The sequence below is a fragment of the Cherax quadricarinatus genome, chromosome 35 (genome assembly GCF_038502225.1).
Source record: "Cherax quadricarinatus isolate ZL_2023a chromosome 35, ASM3850222v1, whole genome shotgun sequence".
Lineage (NCBI taxonomy): Eukaryota > Metazoa > Arthropoda > Malacostraca > Decapoda > Parastacidae > Cherax > Cherax quadricarinatus.
Window position 1 is genome coordinate 19,790,161 of NC_091326.1, and position 27,216 is coordinate 19,817,376.

The window sequence follows — 27,216 nt, forward strand, 5'->3', positions numbered from 1 at the left end:
CTTTATATAAAGGGACTATACATGCTCTCCGCCAATCCCTAGGTACCTTCCCCTCTTTCATACATTTATTAAATGAAAGTGCCAACCACTCCAAAACTATATCCCCCCTGCTTTTAACATTTCTGTCATGATCCCATCAGTTCCAGCTGCTTTACCCCCTTTCATTCTACGTAATGCCTCACGTACCTCCCCCACACTTACATTCTGCTCTTCTTCACTCCTAAAAGATGGTATACCTCCCTGACCAGTGCATGAAATTACTGCCTCCCTTTCTTCCTCAACATTTAAAAGTTCCTAAAAATATTCTCGCCATCTACCTAATACCTCCCTCTCCCCATCTACTAACTCCCCTACTCTGTTTTTAACTGACAAATCCATACATTCCCTAGGCTTTCTTAACTTGTTTAACTCACTCCAAAATTTTTTCTTATTTTCATTAAAATTTCTTGACAATGCCTCTCCCACTCTATCATCTGCTCTCCTTTTGCACTCTCTCACCACTCTCTTCACCTTTCTTTTACTCTCCATATACTCTGATCTTCTTATAACACTTCTGCTTTGTAAAAACCTCTCATAAGCTAACGTTTTCTCTTTTATCACACCCTTTACTTCATCATTCCACCAATCACTCCTCTTTCCTCCTGCCCCCACCCTCCTATAACCACAAACTTCTGCCCCACATTCTAATACGTACTGCATTTTTAAAACTCATCCAACCCTCTTCAACCCCCCACTACTCATCTTTGCACTAGCCTACCTTTCTGCCAATAGTCGCTTATATCTCGCCCGAACTTCCTCCTCCCTTAGTTTATACACTTTCAATTCCCTCCTACTTGTTGTTGCCACCTTCCTCTTGTCCCATCTACCTCTTACTCTAACTGTAGCTACAACTAAATAATGATCCAATATATCAGTTGCCCCTCTATAAACATGTACATCCTGGAGCCTACCCATCAACCTTTTATCCACCAATACATAATCTAACAAACTACTTTCATTACGTGCTACATCATACCTTGTATATTTATTTATCCTCTTTTTCATAAAATATTTATTACTTATTACCAAATCTCTTTCTACACATATCTCAATTAAAGGCTCCCCATTTACATTTACCCCTGGCACCCCAAACTTACCTACTACTCCCTCCACAACATTTTTACCTACTTTAGCATTGAAATCTCCAACCACAAGTACTCTCACACTTGGTTCAAAACTCCCCACGCATTCACTCAACATTTCCCAAAATCTCTCACTCTCCTCTACACTTCTCTCTTCTCCAGGTGCATACACGCTTACTATAACCCACTTTTCACATCCAACCTTTATTTTACTCCACATAATCCTCGAATTAATACATTTATAGTCCCTCTTTTCCTGCCATAGCTTATCCTTCAACATTATTGCTACTCCTTCTTTAGCTCTAACTATTTGAAACCCCTGACCTAATCCCATTTATTCCTCTCCACTGAAACTCTCCCACCCCCTTCAGCTTTGTTTCACTTAAAGCCACGACATCCAGCTTCGTCTCATTCATAATATCCACAAACATACACTCCATAAATGAATACTCAGCATATGCACTCATACACAATAACTAGTTTCAGAGTGTCTTATAAGATCCCATTATCAGTTGGTGAGAGACTAAGTAGAATTCATTTCAGCTATCACTGTAAGCCATTCTTGACTATTACTATCAGTTACCCTTTTGAAGGCTAACTATTATGCTATGATCTTTTGTTATGAGTGGATATGTTATATAAAAGATCCAAGTGCAATCATCTAAAAAAAAAAAAATTGATTCCTTGCAATTACCATTTAATATTTCCATAGAACAGTCAAGTTTTTCTCACTAAATCTGATGAATATTGAGAGAACATGTGCAAGATCTTATGGATCTCCATCATTTATTGTTAATATACCTATTCAATGTAGCATAAATAAAGCTAATTTTCTACAAGAAAATAATTATAATAATTGAGAATTTTAAAGGAAGGACATGGCATGGATAGAATTTTAATTAAATCAATGTTTGAGTAAAGACTGTAGGAATTAAATTTTAAGACTTTTGTCTCACAGTTTTTGGTTAAACCTTTCTGATCATCAAAACTTTCCTGAACAACAAAAAGAAAAAAAACAGTATCTTACTCAAGATTAGCCTTTTTTGACATCACATCAAGGCATTCATTTCTGGAAAGGATCCGCTGGCCAAACAATTTTCCATCTGGATCCAAGAAGTGGGCTATATAATGAGCATATTCCCTCACACCAAATGTACTGATGTGAAGCTCAAAGTATTTTGATATCTTCTCAAGAAATGTTTTGGTATGTGGCCGTAGTCTAGCATGATACCATGGGCCACCATTGTTGATTTGGAAGTGGTAAACATCCTGGCAAAATAATAACAATAATGAAAAAAAGCTATAGATTTATTTTCTAATTTTTTCACACCCTTCCAAATCACACACAAAAAACATGCTCCTTAATTCACCTGTCTCTTAAAAAAAAAAATAATCATCATGCAAGTATCAGTTACATCAATATTTTCTCTTCATTAATTTATATGAAATCTATAATTAAATCTGATTCTTAACTAGTACGTTCCCTTGCTTTTATCTGCTCATCAAAGATAATACAAAAATTATAGCCTTTGTTTAGCTCATGTTCATGATCTGATCCTTTGACGAGAAAAATCAATTTAATGAATCAAAGGAAGTTGCATAAAAGATCGAAGAATATTTAATGTTTTCTATTAGTAGATAAAACAATATATTTGTTAATGCAGTTGATAGTATCACATGAGAATTTATTTAGTTTAATGATATCTAAGTAATCAAACTTAAATGCTATACTTTCAGACTGCAAACAGAAGCCTGACATATCAAGTCACACTGTACAAATAAAAAAAAATCTACAAATTATCTATTATACTAGTTAAAATTATGGTGGGAAGAATGATCCATGAAATAAACTTTCTAACTTTTTGGTCGGCATGATAAATTATTATTATATTCATGGGGAAGTGCAAAACCTGCAGGATCCTACAGGTAATTAGGTTTGATCTAAGTGTAGATAGAATTCCTTAGATTCTCTCACCAGCATCAAGGCACTCTTTTGAAGGGTCAGCATAAATTGAATGGCTCAAATAAGAAATAAATACACATACATAGTTACCTACCACCCAGGGAAGTACTACCGTCCTGCCAGATGACTGTGAAACAGAAACCTGTAACTGTTTTGCATGATGGTAAGATTGCTGGTTTCTTTTTCTGTCTCATAAACACGCTAGATAACAGGGATATCTTGCTACTCCTACTTACACTTTGGTCACACTTCACAGACACGCACATGCATATATATATACATACATCTAGGTTTTTCTCCTTTTTCTAAATAGCTCTTGTTCCTCTTTATTTCTTCTATTGTCCATGGGGAAGTGGAAAAGAATCTTTCCTCCGTAAGCCATGCGTGTCGTATGAGGCGACTAAAATGCCGGGAGCAATGGGCTAGTAACCCCTTCTCCTGTAGACATTTACTAAAAAAGAGAAGAAAAACTTTATAAAACTGGGATGCTTAAATGTGCGTGGATGTAGTGCGGATGACAAGAAACAGATGATTGCTGATGTTATGAATGAAAAGAAGTTGGATGTCCTGGCCCTAAGCGAAACAAAGCTGAAGGGGGTAGGGGAGTTTCGGTGGGGGGAAATAAATGGGATTAAATCTGGAGTATCTGAGAGAGTTAGAGCAAAGGAAGGGGTAGCAGTAATGTTGAATGATCAGTTACGGAAGGAGAAAAGAGAATATGAATGTGTAAATTCAAGAATTATGTGGATTAAAGTAAAGGTTGGATGCGAGAAGTGGGTCATAATAAGCGTGTATGCACTTGGAGAAGAGAGGAATGCAGAGGAGAGAGAGAGATTTTGGGAGATGTTAAGTGAATGTATAGGAGCCTTTGAACCAAGTGAGAGAGTAATTGTGGTAGGGGACCTGAATGCTAAAGTAGGAGAAACTTTTAGAGAGGGTGTGGTAGGTAAGTTTGGGGTGCCAGGTGTAAATGATAATGGGACCCCTTTGATTGAACTTTGTATAGAAAGGGGTTTAGTTATAGGTAATACATATTTTAAGAAAAAGAGGATAAATAAGTATACAAGATACGATGTAGGGCGAAATGACAGTAGTTTGTTGGATTATGTATTGGTAGATAAAAGACTGTTGAGTAGACTTCAGGATGTACATGTTTATAGAGGGGCCACAGATATATCAGATCACTTTCTAGTTGTAGCTACACTGAGAGTAAAAGGTAGATGGGATACAAGGAGAATAGAAGCATCAGGGAAGAGAGAGGTGAAGGTTTATAAACTAAAAGAGGAGGCAGTTAGGGTAAGATATAAACAGCTATTGGAGGATAGATGGGCTAATGAGACCATAGGCAATGGGGTCGAAGAGGTATGGGGTAGGTTTAAAAATGTAGTGTTAGAGTGTTCAGCAGAAGTTTGTGGTTACAGGAAAGTGGGTGCGGGAGGGAAGAGGAGCGATTGGTGGAATGATGATGTGAAGAGAGTAGTAAGGGAGAAAAAGTTAGCATATGAGAAGTTTTTACAAAGTAGAAGTGATGCAAGGAGGGGAGAGTATATGGAGAAAAAGAGAGAGGTTAAGAGAGTGGTGAAGCAATGTAAAAAGAGAGCAAATGAGAGAGTGGGTGAGATGTTATCAACAAATTTTGTTGAAAATAAGAAAAAGTTTTGGAGTGAGATTAACAAGTTAAGAAAAGGCGTATGACAGGGTGGATAGGGGGTTGTGAGTGTGGGGGAAGTTCGTGAGGCAGTAGGTAAAATGAAAAGGGGTAAGGCAGCCAGGATTGATGGGATAAAGATAGAAATGTTAAAAGCAGGTGGGGATATAGTTTTGGAGTGGTTGGTGCAATTATTTAATAAATGTATGGAAGAGGGTAAGGTACCTAGGGATTGGCAGAGAGCATGCATAGTTCCTTTGTATAAAGGCAAAGGGGATAAAAGAGAGTGCAAAAATTATAGGGGGATAAGTCTGTTGAGTATACCTGGCAAAGTGTATGGTAGAGTTATTATTGAAAGAATTAAGAGTAAGACGGAGAATAGGATAGCAGATGAACAAGGAGGCTTTAGGAAAGGTAGGGGGTGTGTGGACCAGGTGTTTACAGTGAAACATGTAAGTGAACAGTATTTAGATAAGGCTAAAGAGGTCTTTGTGGCATTTATGGATTTGGAAAAGGCGTATGACAGGGTGGATAGGGGGGCAATGTGGCAGATGTTGCAGGTGTATGGTGTAGGAGGTAGGTTACTGAAAGCAGTAAAGAGTTTTTACGAGGATAGTGAGGCTCAAGTTAGACTATGCAGGAAAGAGGGAAATTATTTCCCAGTAAAAGTAGGCCTTAGACAAGGATGTGTGATGTCACTGTGGTTGTTTAATATATTTATAGATGGGGTTGTAAGAGAAGTAAATGCGAGGGTCTTGGCAAGAGGCGTGGAGATAAAAGATAAAGAATCACACATAAAGTGGGAGTTGTCACAGTTGCTCTTTGCTGATGACACTGTGCTCGTGGGAGATTCTGAAGAGAAGATGCAGAGATTGGTGGATGAATTTGGTGGGGTGTGCAAAAGAAGAAAATTTAAAGTGAATACAGGAAAGAGTAAGGTTATGAGGATAACAAAAAGATTAGGTGATGAAAGATTGGATATCAGATGGGGGGGAGGGAGTATGGAGGAGGTGAATGTATTCAGATATTTGGGAGTGGACGTGTCAGCGGATGGGTCTATGAAAGATGAGGTGAATCATAGAATTGACGAGGGGAAAAGGGTGAGTGGTGCACTTAGGAGTCTGTGGAGACAAAGAACTTTGTCCTTGGAGGCAACGAGGGGAATGTATGAGAGTATAGTTTTACCAACGCTCTTATATGGGTGTGAAGCATGGGTGATGAATGTTGCAGCGAGGAGAAGGCTGGAGGCAGTGGAGATGTCATGTCTGAGAGCAATGTGTGGTGTGAATATAATGCAGAGAATTCGTAGTTTGGAAGTTAGGAGGAGGTGCGGGATTACCAAAACTGTTGTCCAGAGGGCTGAGGAAGGGTTGTTGAGGTGGTTCGGACATGTGGAGAGAATGGAGCGAAACAGAATAACTTCAAGAGTGTATCAGTCTGTAGTGGAAGGAAGGCGGGGTAGGGGTCGGCCTAGGAAAGGTTGGAGGGAGAGGGTAAAGGAGGTTTTGTGTGCGAGGGGCTTGGACTTCCAGCAGGCATGCGTGAGCGTGTTTGATAGGAGTGAATGGAGACAAATGGTTTTTAATACTTGACGTGCTGTTGGAGTGTGAGCAAAGTAACATTTATGAAGGGATTCAGGGAAACCGGCAGGCCGGACTTGAGTCCTGGAGATGGGAAGTACAGTGCCTGCACTCTGAAGGAGGGGTGTTAATGTTGCAGTTTAAAAACTGTAGTGTAAAGCACCCTTCTGGCAAGACAGTGATGGAGTGAATGATGGTGAAAGTTTTTCTTTTTCGGGCCACCCTGCCTTGGTGGGAATCGGCCAGTGTGATAATAATAAAAACACAGTTACAAATGTAATACTATGCAATAATCTACGAACTCTCACTGTTTGGCTATTCAACATTCATACTAACCTCTATTCAAGTAAACATATTTAATAAATAATATCGTCCATTAAAACAGAAGACTGCACAATTCTTTTTTATTGCTAACCTACGATAAAATGAATTTTTGCTTCTTTAAAATATGCACCTAAAAATGTACAAAATTTTATGCCTGGCAGGTGATTATTTAAGACAGACTATTAGTATGGTGACCCCACTACACCCAACAAGTTCAAGATAAATTTCTCTCAAAGACAAACCCATGAACATCAGTATCAGTGGGTATGAGCTAAGTTTGGCAATATCAGTATTGACCTAAAACTGAGTGTCAATATTTTTCAAAATCTTGACATCATTCCATCACTACTTACAAAGAATTCTAACGTAATAACAGTACTCTACTCAGGATCTAATTCTACAACTTGTACATACTACTCATGACTGAAAATTAGCATAATAAAGACTAAGAAAGTGTGTAAAGGTAAAACATGTGGTAATGAGGGTGGGTGTCTGCACAAAATTCTTGGATGATTTTCTAAGTTACCATAACATACTATGTAACACCAAAAAATTACAAGAAAACAATATTCAAACACAAATACAGTGGACCCCTGGTTATCGGCCGTAATCCGTTCCAGAAGGTCGGCCGATAACCGAATTAATATTTCCTATAAGAATTAATGGAAATACAATTAATCCGTTCCAAACAAAAATATTCACAAAAAAATAACTTTTTTTAACAATTATGTAAGTATTACATCCTTTATTAAAGGTTAATGCTGGCTTCTGGAAGATAGAGAGGAGGAAAGAGAGAGGAGTTAGTATTTGGAATGGGAATCCCCTTCCATAAAGACTTTAGGTAGCAAAGCCTTCTCTGGGGTTACTTCCCTTCTCTGTCTTTTATTGCCACTTTTATTGCTTGAGAGTCACTGGACCCCTGTCTCACAAAATATCTGCCCAGAGTGCTCTGTTTCTGGCATCTCTAGGATTTCCCTGAAGTGGGACAGGGTTTTGTCACTAAACATGTTGCAGATATGGCTTGTTTCAGCTGTGTCAGGGTGGTGGTTCTCTACAAAAGCTTGCACCCTAGTCCACATTGCACACACCTCTCTAATCTCTGAAGAAGGCACCTCCTTCACTCCCTCTTCCTCCTCCTCTGAAGCAAATTCCTCAGCTGCAGTCTGTTGCTGTTTGAGATGAAGCTCTTGCAGCTTTTCAGTGGTTAGCTCTTCCCTGTGGTCCTCCACCAACTCTTCCACATCCTCACAACTGCTTTGCCTTCTCACAAATGATCAACTCCACAACACTGTCTCCCACTAATTCTTTTTCCTTAATCCACAATAATAATAACTTTTCTATCTCTTCCATTATTGGTGGCCTTTGTTTAGTTAGAAAAAAGTTACTCCTTTTGCAACATTAGCATCTTTGATTTGTTCTTTCTTTGCCAGGATGGATGTAATTGTTGATTTATTCTTGCTGTACATCCTGGCAAGTTCCAACACCTTCATACCAATCTCAAACTTTTCTGTCACTTCACGCTTAAATTCCATGGTGTTTCTCACTTTCTTTGCCACAGGAACTTTCTTTGGAGCCATCTTTACTTATTTCACAGTTGCACTGCAAGAAAAACCACTAAAAACAATGGTAAACAAGCAAAATGTTTAGATGTACGAGGAGAAGCTTCCTCAGCTACCGAGAGACAAAGCTAAACTGAAGCGTAAGCTGCCCCAGCCGGCGGATGGACGCGTCCAAAACGGCCAATAACCGAGCGAACGGCTGATAACTGGGCGCCGAAAAACTCGCCGATAACCGAGTTGACCGATAACCAAACCGGCCGATAACCGGGGTTCCACTGTACAAATATTTATTGTTTGTTCTTACAATTATATAATGAATATATTTAGTAGACAAATTTAGGAGGGTATGTAAAAGAAAAAAAAGTGAGCTTCAAAAGAAGCAAGGTAATAAGTAACTAAAATAAATCTAGAAAATTAAAGACCGGATATCAGACTGTAGAGAGGAGTATGGAGGACATAAATGTATTTAGAAATCCGAGAGTGAACTTGTCAGCAGTTGGGTCTATGAAAGATGAAGTGACCCACAGAACTGAAGTGAAAAAGGTGGGTGGTGCATAGAGACATCTGTAGAGAGAGACAAAGGATCTTATCCATGGAGGCAAAACAGAGAAAGGTAACAGAGTATAATTATATCAAAAGTGTTATATGGGTGTGGAACATGGGTTTTAAATGTTGCAGCATGGAGGAGGCTGGAGGCAATGGACATGAGTTGGAAAGTAATGTGTACTCACCTATATGTGGCTGCAGGGGTCGAGTCTTAGCTCCTGGCCCTGCCTCCCAAGTTGCCAGTTGTCAGATTCACTCTCTCCTCGTCTCTTTGGCCCTATTGTACCTATTCTTAAAAGTATGTATAAAGTCTAACTCCACTACTTCTTTGACGTGGTCATTCCACTTCCCAACCTCCCTGAGACTGAAGAAATACAGTACTTCCTGACATCCATATGAATCATGTGTGTCTAACTTCCAGATGCACCCCCAAGTACCAGCTTCCTGCTCCTCCAAGTATTTTGTGTTTTGTTATCATGTCTCTCTTGGTCCTTCTATCCTTTAGCATCACTAGATTCATTTCCTTTAGCCTCTATTTTCAGCTCACACCCCATAGCATTGGCTTTCTCCAGTTTCTGAACATGCTTTCTCAAGTATGGGTTCCACACTGGTGCTGCTTAAGCCTCTATCCCCCAAGTCTATATTCATTGTCCTGTCTTCTGGCCCCTTCCCCAATCTTCATATTATTATGGTGTGCCCCAATCTTCATAACCTTGCATTTATTGTGGTGTGAATATTATGCAGAGAATTTGGAGTGTGGGTATTACATATGGGGTTACCAAAAGGGCAGAGGAGGGGTTACTGAGGTGATTTGGACATTCAAAGAGGGAAGGAGAAAATATGACTAGAAGGGCATATAAATCTGGGGTGGAAAGGAGAGGCCAAGGGGGGTGGGGGGCATCCCATTAAGAGTTGGGGCAAGGGAGGTTCCAAGTGCTAGGGACTTAAACTTCCAACAAGCTTGTGTGAACTTGTTAGACAGGAGAGAGTGGAGGCAAGTGATTTTTATGATTTGATGCACTGTTGAGTGTAAGCGAAGTAATATTTATGAAGGGAGTTCAGGGAAACCAGCTAGCTGGATTCATATCCTAGAGATGTGAAGCTCAGTGCCTATACTCTGAAGGAAGGGTGGGATGTTGCAGTTCAGAGGGTCATCTGAGTTGTGATGGCAGCACACTTCTCGGAAGACAGTGATTGAGTGAATGACTTAGTTTTTCTTCTTTTCGGATCACCCTACCTTGGTGGGAGATGGCTCGTGTTAAAATAAAAATAATGAGTGTACAATTCTCATGAATCCTAACACCATAACACGTAAGATGTTTAAATTACAAACACACCTAACTCAAAATATCTGAATGATTAAATACTGCACATAGTTTTAGCCTACCAAAGATACATCAGTGTATCTCACACATTTCCATACCTCCTCCTGGGATATAGTTCTAAAGAGACTGATCAGTACAGTCTATCTGGAGGGTGTTCCAGGGGTCAATGCCCCTGCAGCCCAGTCCTTGACCAAGCCTCCCAGTGGATCAGGACCTGATCAACTAGGTTGTTACTACTGGCCACACGTAGTCCAATGTATGAACCACAGCCTGGCTGGTTAGGTACCGACTTTAGGTATCTGTCCAGTTCCCTCTTGAAGGCAGCCAGGGGTCAATTGTTAATTCCATTTATGTCTGGTGGGAGGCCCTGGACACTTATTGTGTTTTCTCTTAGTGTACCAGTGGTGCTCCTACTTTTCACTGGGAGGTATGTTGCACCATCTGCCCAGTCTTTTGCTTCTGTAGTGAGTGATTTGTGTGTGCAGATTTGGGACCAGTCCCTCTAGTGTTTTCCAGATGTAAATTATGCTGTATCTCTCTTGCCTGCACTCCAGTGAGTACAAGTCAGTGCTTCCAAGCCCCAGTAGTTAAGGTGTTTGATGGAACTTGTATGTGCAATAAAGGTTATCTGTACATTCTCTAGACCTGCAATTTCACTTGCCTTAAATGGAGATGTTAATGTACAGCAGTATTCCAACCTAGAGAGAACCAATGATTTAAAAAGGATTATCACTGGTTTGGCATCCGTTGTTTTGAAGGTTCTCACTATCCATCCTACCATTTTCTTCGCAGATATAATAGTGACACTGTTGTGATCCCTGAAGGTGAGATCCTTTGACAATACCACTCCCAGGTCCTTCGCACTACTTTTCTGCTCTACTGTGTGATTAGAGTTTGTAATGCATTCAGTTCTAGCTCTTATTTCCTCCAGTTTTCCAAAACAAATTACAGTGAAACCCCGGGTTTAGGCTGCCCTGGGAATCAGCCTCTTCGGGTTTCGCCCGCTTTTTTTCGGCCAAATTTTGTCCCACGTTTCGGCCATTGCCCTGGGTTTCGGGCGGTGTAGCAGACCTGTCCGCCTGCCAACGCAGGCGTCATCAGTCAGTCTTGCGTTATCCTTGAGTGAATACTACCCTGTGCTCTCATCCTGCCAGCCAGGCAGCCATCCAGCCAGTCAGTCAGTCAGCCAGCCAGCCAGCCAGCCAGCCAGCCAGCCATCCATCCAGCCAGGCAGCCATTAATTGTGACTGTGAAAAGTGTGCAAAGTGGAATGAGTTGCAAACTTTTGTTGAAAAGTATCACCCTGACCAAGCTGAAACAAGCTATACAGTGGACCCCCGGTATTCGATGGCATCGGTATTCGATAAATCCGGTATTCGATGCATTATATCGCAAAAAATTTGCCTCTGTATTCGATTGAAAACCCGGTATTCAATACGATTCGTACGAGACGTGTCCACGTGTGGCCTGAACTGCCCAGTGTGTGCCAGTGTTTACAAACCAGCCAGTGTGCACGCATCTAAGGATACATTTGGTACATTCCATATTATCCATATTATCACTGTGTTTGGTGCTTGTTTCTGCAAAATAAGTCACCATGGGCCCCAAGAAAGCTTCTAGTGCCAACCCTTCGAGAAAAATGAAATGAAGAAAGAGATAATTGCAAAGTACGAAAATGGAGTGCGTGTGCCGGAGCTGGTTAGGTTGTATAATAAACCCCAATCAACCATCTCTACTATAGTGACCAGGAAAACGGCAATCAAGGAAGCTGTTCTTGCAAAAGGTGCAACTGTGATTACGAAACAGCAACCGCAAGTGTTAGAAAATGTTGAGAGACTGTTATTGGTGTGGATAAATGAAAAACAGACAGCAGGAGATAGCATCTCTCAAGCGATCATTTGTGAAAAGGCTAAGCAGTTGCATGACGATTTGGTAAAGAAAATGCCTGCAACTAGTGGTGATGCGAGTGAATTTAAGGCCAGCAAAGGTTGGCTTGAAAGATTTAAGAACTGTAGTGGCATACAGAGTGTGATTAGGCATGGTAAGGCTGCCAGTTCGGACCAAAAAGCAGCTGAAAAATATGTGAAGGAATTCAAGGATTACATAGACAGTGAAGACTTGAAACCTGAACAAGTGTTTAATTGCGACGAAACAGGCCTGTTTTGGAAGAAAATGCCAAGCAGGACCTACATTACTCAGGAGGAAAAGGCACTCCCAGGACATAAGCCTATGAAAGACAGACTTACTCTTCTCATGTGTGCCAATGCTAGTGGTGATTGCAAAGTGAAGCCTTTATTGGTGTATCACTCCGAAACTCCCAGAGTGTTCAGGAAAAACAATGTCCTCAAGGCTAATTTGTGTGTGCTGTGGAGGGCAAACAGTAAGGCATGGGTCACTAGGGACTTTTTCTACGACTGGTTACACCAAGCATTTGCCCCCACTGTGAAAAAATTACCTAACTGAAAAGAAATTAGACCTTAAGTGCCTCCTGGTATTAGACAATGCCCCTGGTCATCCTACAGACTTGGCAGAGCGACTTTCTGGGGACATGAGCTTCATTAAGGTCAAGTTTTTGCCTCCTAATACCACTCTTCTCTTGCAGCCCATGGACCAGCAGGAAATTTCCAACTTCAAGAAACTGTACACAAAAGCTATGTTTCAAAAGTGCTTTATAGTGACCACAGAAACTCAACTGACTCTAAAAGAGTTTTGGAAGGAACACTTTAATATCCTCAATGGTATAAACCTTATAGGTACGGCTTGGGAGGGAGTGACTAAGAGGACCTTGAACTCTGCTTGGAAAACACTGTGGCCAGAATGTGTAGACAAAAGGGATTTTGAAGGATTTGAGGCTAACCCTGAGAAGCCTATGCCAGTTGAGGAATCCATTGTGGCATTGCGAAAGTCCTTGGGGTTGGAGGTTAGTGGGGAGGATGTGGAAGCGTTGGTGGAGGAGGATAATGAAGAACTAACCACTGATGAGCTGATAGATCATCTTCAACAGCAAGAGGCCACACTTGAGGAAACTGCTTCGGAGGAGGGGATAGAGAAATTGAAGAAGTTGCCTACTTCAAAGATTAAGAAAATGTGTGCAATGTGGCTTAAAGTGCAAACCTTTTTTGATGACAATCACCCTAACACAGCTATTGCAAGCCGTGCTGGTGACTATTACACTGACAATGTTGTGAAACACTTTAGGAATGTCATAAAGGAACGGGAGGTACAGGCCACTATGGACAGATATGTTGTGCGACAGAAATCCAGTGACTTTCAAGCTGGTCCTAGTGGCATTAAAAGAAGGGAAGTAACCCCGGAAAAGGACTTGCTACCTCAAGTTCTAATGGAAGCGGATTCCCCTTCTAAACACTAACACCTCTCCCCTCCTCCCATCCCATCAATCATCACCAGATCTTCATTAAAGGTAAGTGTCAATTATTTTCTTGTTATTGTAATTATTCTATTGCATTAAAGTTAATATTTCATGTAGTAAAATTTTTTTTTCTTACTTTTGGGTGTCTTGCACGGATTAATTTGATTTCCATTATTTCTTATGAGGAAAATTGATTCGGTTTTCGATATTTTCGGTATTCGATGAGCTCTCAGGAACGGATTAATATCGAATACCGCGGGTCCACTGTATCTGCAACATGTTCAGTGACAAAACCTTGTCCCACTTCAGAGAAATCTTAAAGAGACACCAGAAACAGAGCACCCTTGACAGTTATTTTGTGAGACAGGGGTCCAGTGACTCTCAAGGTGGTCATAGAAGATTTAATGTTATGCAGACTACTGAAATATTGTAATAATTGTATAAATAATGTCAATCCATTCATGACTGCATATCAGAATGGCTACTTGGACGTTTATTGGAAAATGACATCATTTGTTTACTTTTGAACATCGGCAAAAATCAAACATTTCCTGTAATTTGAGCTTCATTTCAAGGTTCTTTTCATAGTAAAACCAATCAAAATCACCTCTATTTCTATAATATGTTTTCCATTCTAACAAATGAGACCAAGAAAACGAGAATACAACCATAAATACAGTGGACCCCCGCATAACGATGGCATCACATAGCGATTAATCCGCATACCGCTTGCTTTAATCGCAAAAATTTTGCCTCACATACCGCTTAAAAACCCGCTCACCGATTTTCGTCCGAGACGTGTCCAATGTGCGGCCTGAGCCACGCTCACATGTTCCGCCGGTGGCATTGTTTACCAGCCAGCCTCCGCGGTAACATCCAAGCATACAATCGGAATATTTCGTATTATTACAGTGTTTTCGAGGCTTTTTCTGGAAAATAAGTGACCATGGGCCCCAAGAAAGCTTCTACTGCCAACCCTACAGCAATAAGGGTGAGAATTACAATAGAGATGAAGAAAAAGATCATTGATAAGTATGAAAGTGGAGTGCGTGTCTCCGAGCTGGCCAGGTTGTATAATAAACCCCAATCAACCATCACTACTATTGGTGGTACAGCTGCTGCTGCTGCTGCACTGTCAGCTGCTGCTGCTGCTGTAGCATCGTCTGCTGCTGCTGTAGCATCGTCTGCTGCTGCTGTAGCATCGTCTGCTGCTGCTGTAGCATCGTCTGCTGCTGCTGCTGCTGTAGCATCGTCTGCTGCTGCTGTAGCATCGTCTGCTGCTGCTGTAACATCGTCTGTTGCTGCTGTAGCATCGTCTGCTGCTGCTGTAGCATCGTCTGTTGCTGCTGTACCACCGTCAGCTGCTGCTGCTGCTGTACCACCGTCAGCTGCTGCTGCTGCTGTAGCATCGTCTGCTGCTGCTGTAGCATCGTCTGTTGCTGCTGTACCACCGTCAGCTGCTGCTGCTGCTGTAGCACAGTTGTTGGTGTGGCTTATTGAGAATACCAAGAAACAATTAACCCCAGAGGATTTGCCACCCAGGATAACCCAAAAAAGTCAGTGTCATCGAAGACTGTCTAACTTATTTCCATTGGGGTCCTTAATCTTGTCTCCCAGGAGGCAACCCACACAAGTCGACTAACACCCAGGTGAACAGGGAAAAATGCCTGGAACTAGTGCTCATATTGGTGAATTTAAAGCCAGCAAAGGTTGGTTTGAGAGATTTAAGAATCGTAGTGGCATACACAGTGTGATAAGGCCTGTTCTGGAAGAAAATGCCAAACAGGACCTACAGTACTCAGGAGGAAAAGGCACTCCCAGGACACAGTGTCTCATCAGTCATTGCTGCATCTTCAATAAAGGTAAGTGTCATTTATTCTTCATTTAGTAGACTAGTACATGCACAATATATACTGTGCATGTACTACTATACTATTGTGCATGTATCCTTCTCTTTGTGTGTAGGAAAATGTATATTTCATGTGGTAAAAAATTTTTTTTCATACTTTTGGGTGTCTTGCACGGATTAATTTTATTTCCATTATTTCTTATGGGGAAAATTCATTCACATACCGATTATTTCGCATAACAATTACCCCTCTTGCACGGATTAAAATCGTTATGCGGGGGTCCACTGTACTATACAAAAATAGACCACAAAGTCGGCATTTTAACCCTTTCAGGGTCCAAGGCCCAAATCTGGAGTCACGCACCAGTGTCCAAGAATTTTCAAAAAAAAAAATTTGTTATTTTTTCTTATGAAATCGTAGAGAATCTTTTTGTGAAAGTAATAAAACAAAAAGTACGAAATTTGGTGGAAAATTGACGAAATTATGCTCTCGCGAATTTTGATGTCTCAGCGATATTTACGAATCAGCGATTTTGCCGACTTTGACTCCCATTTTAGGCCAATTACATTATTCCAATCAACCAAATTCTTAGCTATTTCACTAGTATTACTTCTATTCTATCGATTGAGCACAAGAAATCGCCAACTCAACTGTTTCAATTACAAAATAAAGTGATCGGAAATTGTTAATTTGCTATGGCCAATTTAACACAAAGTTCAAAATATTCCAATTTCAAAATAGGGTCCAGAATGAACAATGTAGGTATTCATGGAACTAAACTAACATTTCCTCTGTTCATTAGTTATGTTTTGAGGCTTTACAAATAAATTCCATTTTGATTTTTTATTCACATAATGAATTTTTATTCACACCAAAAAATAGAAGATTTACTGTTATGCAATATTGTAATAATTGTATAAATATCATCACCATATTTGTGAATGTATATTAGACCCACCAGCTGACGTGTATTAGATGTGTGAGGTCGTTTGTTTACTCTTGAATATCAGCAAAAATTTAACATTTCTGCTACTTTGAGCTCAGTTTCAAGCCATTTCCAGTGCTAAAACCAATCAAAATCATCTCTATTTCTGTAATATGTCTTCCATTCTATCAAATGAGACCAAGAAATCGCAAATACAACTATAAAAAACATACGACAAAACACTGCAAAGTTGCTGTTTTAATCGAAAAATCATGATTTCATTTTTTTTCTCTCATTATACACAGTGTGCTGCAGGATCTGTTTTATGTGGTGCACACATACCACATAGATGTATTCTCTCATATCTAGGCCCAAATGTACCACTAACAGTTTATCAGAGTGAGCTGAGCTCATGGCGTAGATCTACGGTTTGGACCCTGAACGTAAAGCCGTAGATCTACGGGACGGACCCTGAAAGGGTTAATTAAAAAAAGAAGGTCGGAGTTTTTTTTTTTCTCATTATGCATGCGTGCTGTAAGATCTTTTTTATATGGTGCACACTGACCCATTCTCTCACATGTGGGCCTACCAGCTTTCTCCTGCTTGATTTGAAGCTGCTAGAATTTATGAGTATATATGTACATGTCAAACACGGTGGCTCATAAGACGTATATATACGACTGAAACAGTCAAAGTGTTAAAAAACAAAGAAGGGAAGTAACCCCAGATAAAGCCTTGTAACTTAAAGTCTTTATGGAAGGGGATTCCCCTTCCAAACAATAAGTCCTCCCTCTTTCCTCCTCTCTATCTTCCAGATGCCAGAAAGTCTCTTCAATAAAGATAAGTAAATGTTATTTTAAATGTTTATTTAAATTTTAATTTATCTATATAATATACGTATATGCATTTATCTGTGTTGTGTGTATGTAAAACTATAGTTATTATTTAAAAAAATGTATTTTTTGTGAATATTTTTGTGGGTCTGTAACGGATTAATTTTATTTACATTATTTCTTATGGGAAATATTGCTTCGCCTTTGGGCCGTTTCGCGTTTAGGCCTAGCTCCTGGAACGGATTATGGCTGAAACCCAAGGTTTCACTGTAATTGGAATTTGCCCTCATTGAATATCATATTGTTTTCCAATGCCCATTGGAAAACTTTGTTTATATTGAGGAGATTTACTGTGTCCTCAATTGCTGACAGTCTTATGCAGATATGTACTAGTATCATCTGCAAATGATGACATGGTGCTATGGTTTTCATCTCTGTCTATGTCTGATAGGAGGACAAGGAACAAGATGGGGGCAAGCATTGTGCCTTGTGGAAAAGGGCTTTTAACTATAACAGCCTATGATTCAACTCACTTTACCACTACTCTTTGTGTTCGATTGGTTAGAAAGTTGATGATCCATCTGCCCACTTTGTCAGTTATCCCTTCAGCACGCATTTTGTGTACTATTACACCATGATTGCAATGCCATACACTTTTGCAAAGTCTGTGTATACTACACCTACATTCTGTTTGTCTTCCAGTGCATCCAACACACTATCACAGTGGTCAGGCAGCTGTGAGAGGCACGAGCAACCTGCTTTGAACCCATGCTGCCCTGGATTATGCAACTGTTGGGAATCCCCCACCGCTAATACGGCAATTTCAAATTATGACCAAAATTTGCTATATGGCAAGTGATCTTTCAAGTATGGCGCACCCCACCCGGTTTGTTTACATTCTCCATGAGCACATATATGATGTCTTGCAACTTTCCAAAATTTCAAGTATTTTAAAGTTACTGCGTATTTTATATGTACTTTGATAATTATGCTTATGTGTACCTGTACCTAAATATACTTACACACTATGCTGGCATGCAGGTACACATTAAAATCACTAAGAGTCTCTACTCATGACGCCATAGTAATACTACTAAATTTCTCTTGGGCACATTAAATGTCTTATTTTATGTTAATATACACATTTTCATTAAACCAGCTATGATATTTTCTTCAAAATATATAAGAAACATGTTACATAGCATATAAACATTATACATACACCCACAGAATAAAAATTTACAAATATGAGATTTGTTTACAAAGCGGCTTTGCAGGAGTGTCGAAAGAATTAAATTTTCTCTAGTCAAACACTGGGGGATAACCATAGATAAATATTCCTTTCGTATGCCTTCACTCTATATGTAGCAATTCGTGACCCTTGTGGGTTTAGTGCTTCTTTTTCATTATGATTATAATAATTTTTAATAATAATAACTTGTTACAATAATAACTTGTAATAATAATAATTTGTAATAATAATAATTTGGCAGAGCATCATTCCTTCTAAAAATTACATGAGAATCGAAGTGTTGGTCTTTATTTATTCTACTATACCACTGTGGAGACAACTAGTACACAATGTAAGGTGTTTGTAAGAATGTTTATGAACCATAACCAGACACATCGTGCGTTTGTTTACATAGTGGATGGGGTGGCCAGGCAAGCTTCCCTACACTACCCTACCTACCACACGACTTTCTACAAATAAATACTTTTCACCTTTCACCCTACATTAAGACTACAAATACTTTAAGGTAAGTAATGAGTGTACTGTATATGCATTTTATCAGCATGGAGCTTTAATTAAGCATCATCATAGTATGTTATGTGTGGGTGAGGGTCGCCAGGAGGGCTACCACACCTAACTTCTCACAGTAAATACTACTCACCTTTTGCCCTACATTAAGACTACGAATATTTTGAAGTAAATAATGAGTGCACTGTGTGTGTATTGCTAGTTCTATTGCTAATTTAATATATGTTAGTATAAACTTGTTATCTGGCATTTATATGGATTTATAAGTAAAAACAAAATGGTGTTCTGCTTTCCAGCAGTAGCCTGGAACCTATCCTGCTGTACAAGTGGGGCCCTACTGTACGATTCTTAGTAATCTTTCAAAGATTTTTATGATGAGGGATGTTAGAGCTATTGGTCTATAGATTTTAGCTATTGCTTTGTTGCCACAGAGTGGGGCTATATCCGTTATTTTTAGTGACTGTGGGATTTCACCTGTGTTTAAGCTCCTTCTCCATAGCATACAAAACGGGTTTCTTGCAGTTCTTAATGAGCATAGAATTCCACAAGTCTGAGCCTGGGGCTGAGTGCATGGGCATGTTGTCAATGGCTTTCTCAGTAATTTGGCTTTCATTGACAGGGTTTTGAGGCTCATTCACAAAAAAATAATTTGGATTCTCCATCTTTGGGTTGATCAATGACTCTCTAAACACAATCGTATTGAGACTTCAGTATCTCGTTCATTTTTTTTGTTGTCATCTATGTTGGTTCCATCTTGTCTGAGCAAGGGCCTAATACTAGATGTGGTTTTTGCCTTGTTTTTGGCATATGGAAAGAAATTATTTGAATTTCTTTCAATTTCACTAATTGCTTTTAGCTCCTCCTGTCTCTCCTGGATCCTTTATGAATCCTTTTACTTAAGCTCAATATTTTCCACTTCCCTGGTTAATGCTTCCTTCTGTGTTTCAGATAATCTATCGTTCTTAAGGCGCTCAGAGATTCTTCGCCTTCTCTTGTTGAGGAAGCGTCTCCCTCTTTCTCCAGTTTCCTTCTTACTCTTCTTTTTTCTTAGGGGAATATACCTTGAACAAACTTCAGCTTCCAGGAAGTTGATCCTTTCAAGGCACTGGTTTTAATCCATGTTAATAAAGATATCTTCCCATTGAAGACACAGTTTACCTGATCCCAGTTGATGTTCTTGTTGTTGAAGTTGAATTTAGTGAAGGCACTTCCGTTGCTGTGTGCATTTTGCTGGTCAGGACCTCTGTGCATGTAAGTCTGGACTTCAATTAGTGTGTGATCTGAATTAGTTGTTTTTGATATTGTTGTGTCTTACCAGGTCCTCATTATTTGTGAAAATATGGACAAGTGTGTCTTCCAGTCTTGTTGGCTCCACTGTCTGCTGGCTTAGGGTGTGTTTATTGCAAAGATTCAGCAACTCATGTATTTGTGACTTTTCATCTAAGCTGCCTCCAGGGATAGTCTCTTCTGTAACTTGATTAACTTTGCTATTAACTTGATTAATTTTTACAGTATTTGTGTCTTTCTATTTTTCAATGAAAAAGAGAAAAAAAAAGAGCAGGGTAATAAGAGTAACAAAAATTTTCATTTGTTGGGTCAACCTACCTCAATGGAGATGACTGGTGTGTATAAAAAAAAATTGTTTTGTTTATGATGTTACAGCAGCTATGCCGGTCCACACTCAGCACTTAGTTTATGATAATAGTTACAATGTTTTAAATATTTTTTTTTTCTTTCTTTCTTTTTGAGAAAAAGCTTTAGTTACGCTTATCACAATTAGTACTGTAAAATAACCCCAAGTGACGAAAAATTAATTAAATTCTCCTTTTAATTAGAAAGATTTCTGTAATACATTTAAGCATAATGTACAATCAAAAGTTACCTTCAAATCTGCAGGAATATTATCATTTGTAGTGTGGATCAATGTTTGATCTAGATCCACCAGTAACACCAACTTCCGCTGCTTCAGCAAATTTTTAATATCTTCTTTCCCAAGCTTTTGGGCCTCCTGGTGTCAAAGAGAACAAAAGTTTAGCTCTAAAACTTAACATAAGAATAATGACAGGAAAAAGCCTCCTGTATAACTTGAATTTGAAAATTTAAGTTCAGTGTAAATTTCGTATATTTCTAAGCTGCTGTTGTAAATTGATGATGTACAGTACTATACTTTTATAAATACTAAATTTCAGTCCAAAAATTTTTGCAAATACCACAAGTTTACCACTATTATGCCACAATACTTATTATACATCCTCTCCTCAGTTAGTGACGTACTCGTTTACTGACGCCTCGGACTTACTACAGGCTCTCTGACCAGTATTCATACCTAAATAATGTATATTAGAGCTGATTTCCTCTATTCTGTTTATTTCAATATACGTACAGTACACTACTGTACAAACATTTAAAAATAGAGTGGAACTCCGGATTTCACACACACTGAATATCATACGTTTCGGATTTAGACCACTTTTTTGGGAGAAATTTTGGTCTGGATTTTGTACCGCCACCCAGAAATCGTATGTATCAGACGTGTCCGCCCACCCGGGACACCACCACTCATGCATACATGTCTCAGTCTGGATCTGTCACTAGTCGGGTGAGCATTACTTCACTTAACTAATGAGTGCAACTGCGAAATAAGCCACCATGGGCCCAAAGAAAGTTCCTAGTGCCAGCTCTTTGGTAAAGAAGGTGAGAAACACGATAGAATTCAAGAAAGAGATTGTAGAAAAATACAAAAGTGGAGTACGTTTAACCGAGCTTGCCAGGATGTATGGGAAGTCGAAATCAACAATCTGTTCCATCCTGGCAAATGAAGTAGAAATCAAGGAAGCTCAAGTTGCAAAAGGGGGTAAATATACTAACGAAACAGAGATCACAAACAATCGAAGATGTGGAGACGTTGTTGTTGGTGTGGATCAATGACAAACAGTTTTCAATAAAGGTATGTAATAGTCATTTAAATGTTCATTTATCCATTTCATAAGTGCTTTATATTAATTTCTCATTGCTTTCTGTATGTAAAACTATATTCTTTAAAAAATGTATTTTTTGTTAATATTTTTGGGTGTCTGGAATGGATTAATTGTATTTACAATAGTATTTCTTATGGGAAATATTACTTCGGTTTTCATGTTTCGGATTTAGACCGACCTTCTGAAACGGATTAAGTACGAAATCCAGAGTTCCACTGTATATCAGAAATGTTATAAATGGTGCAAAGGTGACATTAAAACAAAATCAAAGATGGATGACACAAACTCATTACCATTATAGTATGCTCCGCACTTCACGACGAATTCATTTAATTAATGACATGGTCTCAGGAACGGAACTTCATTGTTAAATGAGGAGAGGCTGTATTGCCAAAACACTTACATTTCTAGCTACTTTGAGATCAGGAACAGAGTGAAGCATGCTGACTGCTTCTGTCTTTGGGATGTCTTTCTCGTCCAACAAAACACCGCAATTACAACAAATATTCCCCAAAAGGGCAGTGTGGGTACATGCTTCAAGTTCCAGTATGTCACACCTGACGAGGCAGAAGGGGATCAAAAGATTAAAGGTATTATGCTTAAAATGTACACTACGTCTACTCGGAGATTCCACCTACCATTATATGAAGCAGAAAGCTATTACTATCAAATGTTATCCCGTCACAATAATTATCCTTGTAGATTAAGACGAATCATATCCTGAAGTAGGTAGTGTGTACTGTTTTGTATAGGTGGGACCCGCTTTACGGTGCTTCGCTAATATGAACATTTTAAATTATGACCACAAATTTGTTTATACGGCTCCCCTATTCGCTATTTGTTATTGTCAAAATATTTTTGGGGGCTATTGTAAAAATATTCGAGTCCATAATTCTGAGAAAAAATGGGCTGCTTATGTTAAAGTTTTATTTTAATATGAAGAACAATACATTTAACCAGTGTGCATTGAAATATTATTTTGACTTTAAATCAGATGTTTCTTGATTCTGTACTCGCCTAATTGCAGTTGCAGGGGTCGAGTCATGGCCACTACTAGGTTCACTCTCTCTCCCTGCTCCATGAGATTTATCATACCTCTTCTTAAAGCTATGTATGGACCCCACCTCCCTTACATCACTCTCCAGATTGTTCTACTTCCTGATAACTCTATGGCTGAAGAAATACTTCCTAACATCCCAGTGATTCATCTGAGTTTTCAGCTTCCAATTGTGACCCCTTGTTGCTGCGTCACATCTCTGAATCATTCTGTCCCTGTCCACCTTGTCAATTCCTCTCAGTATTTTATATATTGTTATCATGTCCTCCCTATCCCTCCTGACTTCCAGTATTGTAATGTCAGGTTGAGTTCCCTTAACCTCTCCTTGTCGGGCAAACCCCTCAGTTCCGGGACTAGGCTTATTGCAAACCTTTACACTTTCTCTAATGTCTTTAAGTGTTTAACCAGGTGTGGGTTCCATACTGGTGCTGCATACTCCAATATAAGCCTGATGTACACGGTATAGTGTTGCGAATGAATCCTTACTTAGACATCAAAACACTATTCTCAGGTTTGCCACGCACCCGTATTCTGCAGCAGTTATATGGTTGATGTGTCCCTCAGGCGATGTGCTCGGTATGATGCTTACTCCCAGATAACAATAACAATAATAATCATTTATTTTGACATGATATGTGGTGTACAAAGGAATATAATAGTTGGGTGCACATGCCAAAAGCACTTTTGTATGCAGAGCATTTTGGGCAAACTTAAAATTAGCTTAAGATTAATAAGGCAATAACAGTTCATGTGGTCATTAGATGAGTTACAATGAGCACAGGAGAGTTGAGTATTCTATTAGGTAATGCTATATGGCTTTAATAAGTCTAGTAGAGAAGTTCAGTAGAGAATAATTACAGTTTTGATATTGTTCATAAAAAGTAGAGTACTACAATTTAGAACAATTTAAAACAATTTACAATATTAAGTATGTATTACAGTTTAGTACAATTTAATTAAAACAATGAAATTGAAACATTATAATTTTGACGTAATGGGTAAATGGTTGAGCAATCCTCAGCACAATATACAGTAATGTAATTGAAACAATTTTAAGTTTGAAGTTAATGATCAAATAGTTGAGCAATATTAAATTATTTATAAGTTTTTTGAGTAGCTTTGGAGTAACTGGTAGGTATTAAGTAAAGTATTTGTCTGGCTAATTTTGGGTGATGAGGTGATTTCTAAGTAGGGCCTGAAACTGATTTGCAGACAGAGGTCCCTTAGTGTGTTCTGGCAATGAATTCCAGATGTTTGAGCCCTTTATGTGCATAGCATTTTTTCATAGGGAGAGGCTCAGGTTAGGGCGTGTAGAAGAGAGGGAGACTACTTCCCGGTAAAAGTAGGTCTTAGACAGGGATGTGTAATGTCACCATGGTTGTTTAATATATTTATAGATGGGGTTGTAAAGGAAGTAAATGCTAGGGTGTTCGGGAGAGGGGTGGGATTAAATTTTGGGGAATCAAATTCAAAATGGGAATTGACACAGTTACTTTTTGCTGATGATACTGTGCTTATGGGAGATTTTAAAGAAAAATTGCAAAGGTTAGTGGACGAGTTTGGGAATGTGTGTAAAGGTAGAAAGTTGAAAGTGAACATAGAAAAGAGTAAGGTGATGAGGGTATCAAATGATTTAGATAAAGAAAAATTGGATATCAAATTGGGGAGGAGGAGTATGGAAGAAGTGAATGTTTTCAGATACTTGGGAGTTGACGTGTCGGCGGATGGATTTATGAAGGATGAGGCTAATCATAGAATTGATGAGGGAAAAAAGGTGAGTGGTGTGTTGAGGTATATGTGGAGTCAAAAAACTTTATCTATGGAGGCAAAGAAGGGAATGTATGATAGTATAGTAGTACCAACACTCTTATATGGGTGTGAAGCTTGGGTGGTAAATGCAGCAGCGAGGAGACGGTTGCAGGCAGTGGAGATGTCCTGTCTAAGGGCAATGTGTGGTGTAAATATTATGCAGAAAATTCGGAGTGTGGAAATTAGGAAAAGGTGTGGAGTTAATAAAAGTATTAGTCAGAGGGCAGAAGAGGGGTTGATGAGGCGGTTTCGTCATTTAGAGAGAATGGATCAAAGTAGAATGACATGGAAAGCATATAAATCTATAGGGGAAGGAAGGCGGGGTAGGGGTCGTCCTCGAAAGGGTTGGAGAGAGGGGGTAAAGGAGGTTTTGTGGGCAAGGGGCTTGGACTTCCAGCAAGCGTGCGTGAGTGTGTTAGATAGGAGTGAATGGAGACGAATGGTACTTGGGACCTGACGTTCTGTTGGAGTGTGAGCAGGGTAATATTTAGTGAAGGGATTCAGGGAAACCGGTTATTTTCATATAATCGGATTTGAGTCCTGGAAATGGGAAGTACAATGCCTGCACTTTAAAGGAGGGGTTTGGGATATTGGCAGTTTGGAGGGATATGTTGTGTATCTTTATATGTGTATGCTTCTAAACTGTTGTATTCTGAGCACCTCTGCAAAAGCAGTGATAATGTGTGAGTGTGGTGAAAGTGTTGAATGATGATGAAAGTATTTTCTTTTTGGGGATTTTCTTTCTTTTTTGGGTCACCCTGCCTCGGTGGGAGACGGCCGACTTGTTGAAAAAAAAAAAAAAAAAAAAAAAAATTATATATATATATATATAAATATATATATATATATATATATATATATATATATAAATATATATATATATACAAATATATATATATATATATATATATATATATATATATATATATATATATATATACAGTGGACCCCCGCATAACGATTACCTCCAAATGCGACCAATTATGTAAGTGTATTTATGTAAGTGCGTTTGTACGTGTATGTTTGGGGGTCTGAAAGGAATAATCTACTTCACAATATTCCTTATGGGAATAAATTCGGTCAGTACTGGCACCTGAACATACTTATGGAGTGAAAAAATATCGTTAACCGGGGGTCCACTGTATATATATATATATATATATATATATATATATATATATATATATATATATATATATATATATATATATATATATATATATATATATATATACATATACATATACATATACATATACATATACATATACATATACATACATACAGTGGACCCCCGCATACCGATGGCACCACATAGCGATTAATCCGCATACCGCTTGCTTTAATCGCAAAAATTTTGCCTTGCATACCGCTTAAAAACCCGCTCACCGATTTTCGTCCGAGACGCGTCCAATGTGCGCCCTCAGCCAGCCTCACATGTGCCGCCCGTGCCATTGTTTACCAGCCAGCCTCCGCGGTAACATTCAAGCATACAATCGGAATATTTCGTATTATTACAGTGTTTTCGGTGCTGTTTCTGGAAAATAAGTGACCATGGGCCCCAAGAAAGCTTCTAGTGCCAACCCTACACCAATAAGGGTGAGAATTCCAATAGAAATGAAGAAAGAGATCATTGATAAGTATGAAAGTGGAGTGCGTATCGCCGACCTGGTCAGGTTGTACAAGAAACCCCAATCAACCATCGCTACTATTGTGGGCACCAGAAAGGCAATCAAGGAAGCTGTTCTTGCCAAAGGTTTAACTGTGTTTTCGAAACAAAGATCGCAAGTGATGGAAGATGTTGAGAGACTCTTATTGGTGTGGATAAATGAAAAACAGCTAGCAGGAGATAGCATCTCTCAAGCGATCATAAGCGAAAAGGCTAGGAAGTTGCATCAGGATTTAATTAAAAAAATGTCTGCAACTAGTGCTGATGTGAGTGAATTTAAGGCCAGCAAAGGTTCGTTTGAGAGATTTAAGAAGCGTAGTGGCATACATAGTGTGATAAGGCATGGTGAGGCTGCCAGTTCGGACCACAAAGCGGCTGAAAAATATGTGCATGAATTCAAGGAGTACATAGAGACTGAAGGACTGAAACCTGAACAAGTGTTTAATTGTGATGAAACAGGCCTGTTTTGGAAGAAAATGCCAAGCAGGACCTACATTACTCAGGAGGAAAAGGCACTCCCAGGACATAAGCCTATGAAAGACAGGCTTACTTTGTTGATGTGTTCCAATGCTAGTGGTGATTGCAAAGTTAAGCGTTTATTAGTGTATCACTCAAACTCCCAGAGCGTTCAGGCAAAAGAATGTCCTCAAGGAGAAGTTGTGTGTGCTGTGGAGGGCAAACAGTAAGGCATGGGTCACTAGGGACTTTTTCTATAACTGGTTACACCATGCATTTGCCCCCAATGTGAAAGATTACCTAACTGAAAAGAAATTAGAACTTAAGTGCCTCCTGGTGTTAGACAATGCCCCTGGTCATCCTACAGACGTGGCAGAGCGACTTTATGGGGACATGAGCTTCATTAAGGTGAAGTTTTTGCCTCCTAATACCACTCCTCTCCTG

At 39.2% G+C, this 27,216-nt stretch overlaps 1 protein-coding gene across 5 annotated transcripts in view; it reads right to left on the minus strand.

Annotated features, from left to right (window-relative positions):
- The window catches only part of Fcp1 (RNA polymerase II subunit A C-terminal domain phosphatase Fcp1), a 180,904-nt gene that overhangs the window by 101,007 nt on the left and 52,681 nt on the right, over nucleotides 1–27,216 (minus strand). For all 5 annotated transcript variants that reach the window (XM_070091419.1, XM_070091421.1, XM_070091422.1 and 2 more), the window contains 3 exons: nucleotides 22,185–22,338; nucleotides 20,686–20,811; nucleotides 2,149–2,390 (listed from right to left, as the gene is read on the minus strand). In XM_070091419.1, coding sequence (XP_069947520.1) covers nucleotides 2,149–2,390; nucleotides 20,686–20,811; nucleotides 22,185–22,338 — 522 coding nt within the window. The remainder of the gene's footprint in view (nucleotides 1–2,148; nucleotides 2,391–20,685; nucleotides 20,812–22,184; nucleotides 22,339–27,216) is intronic.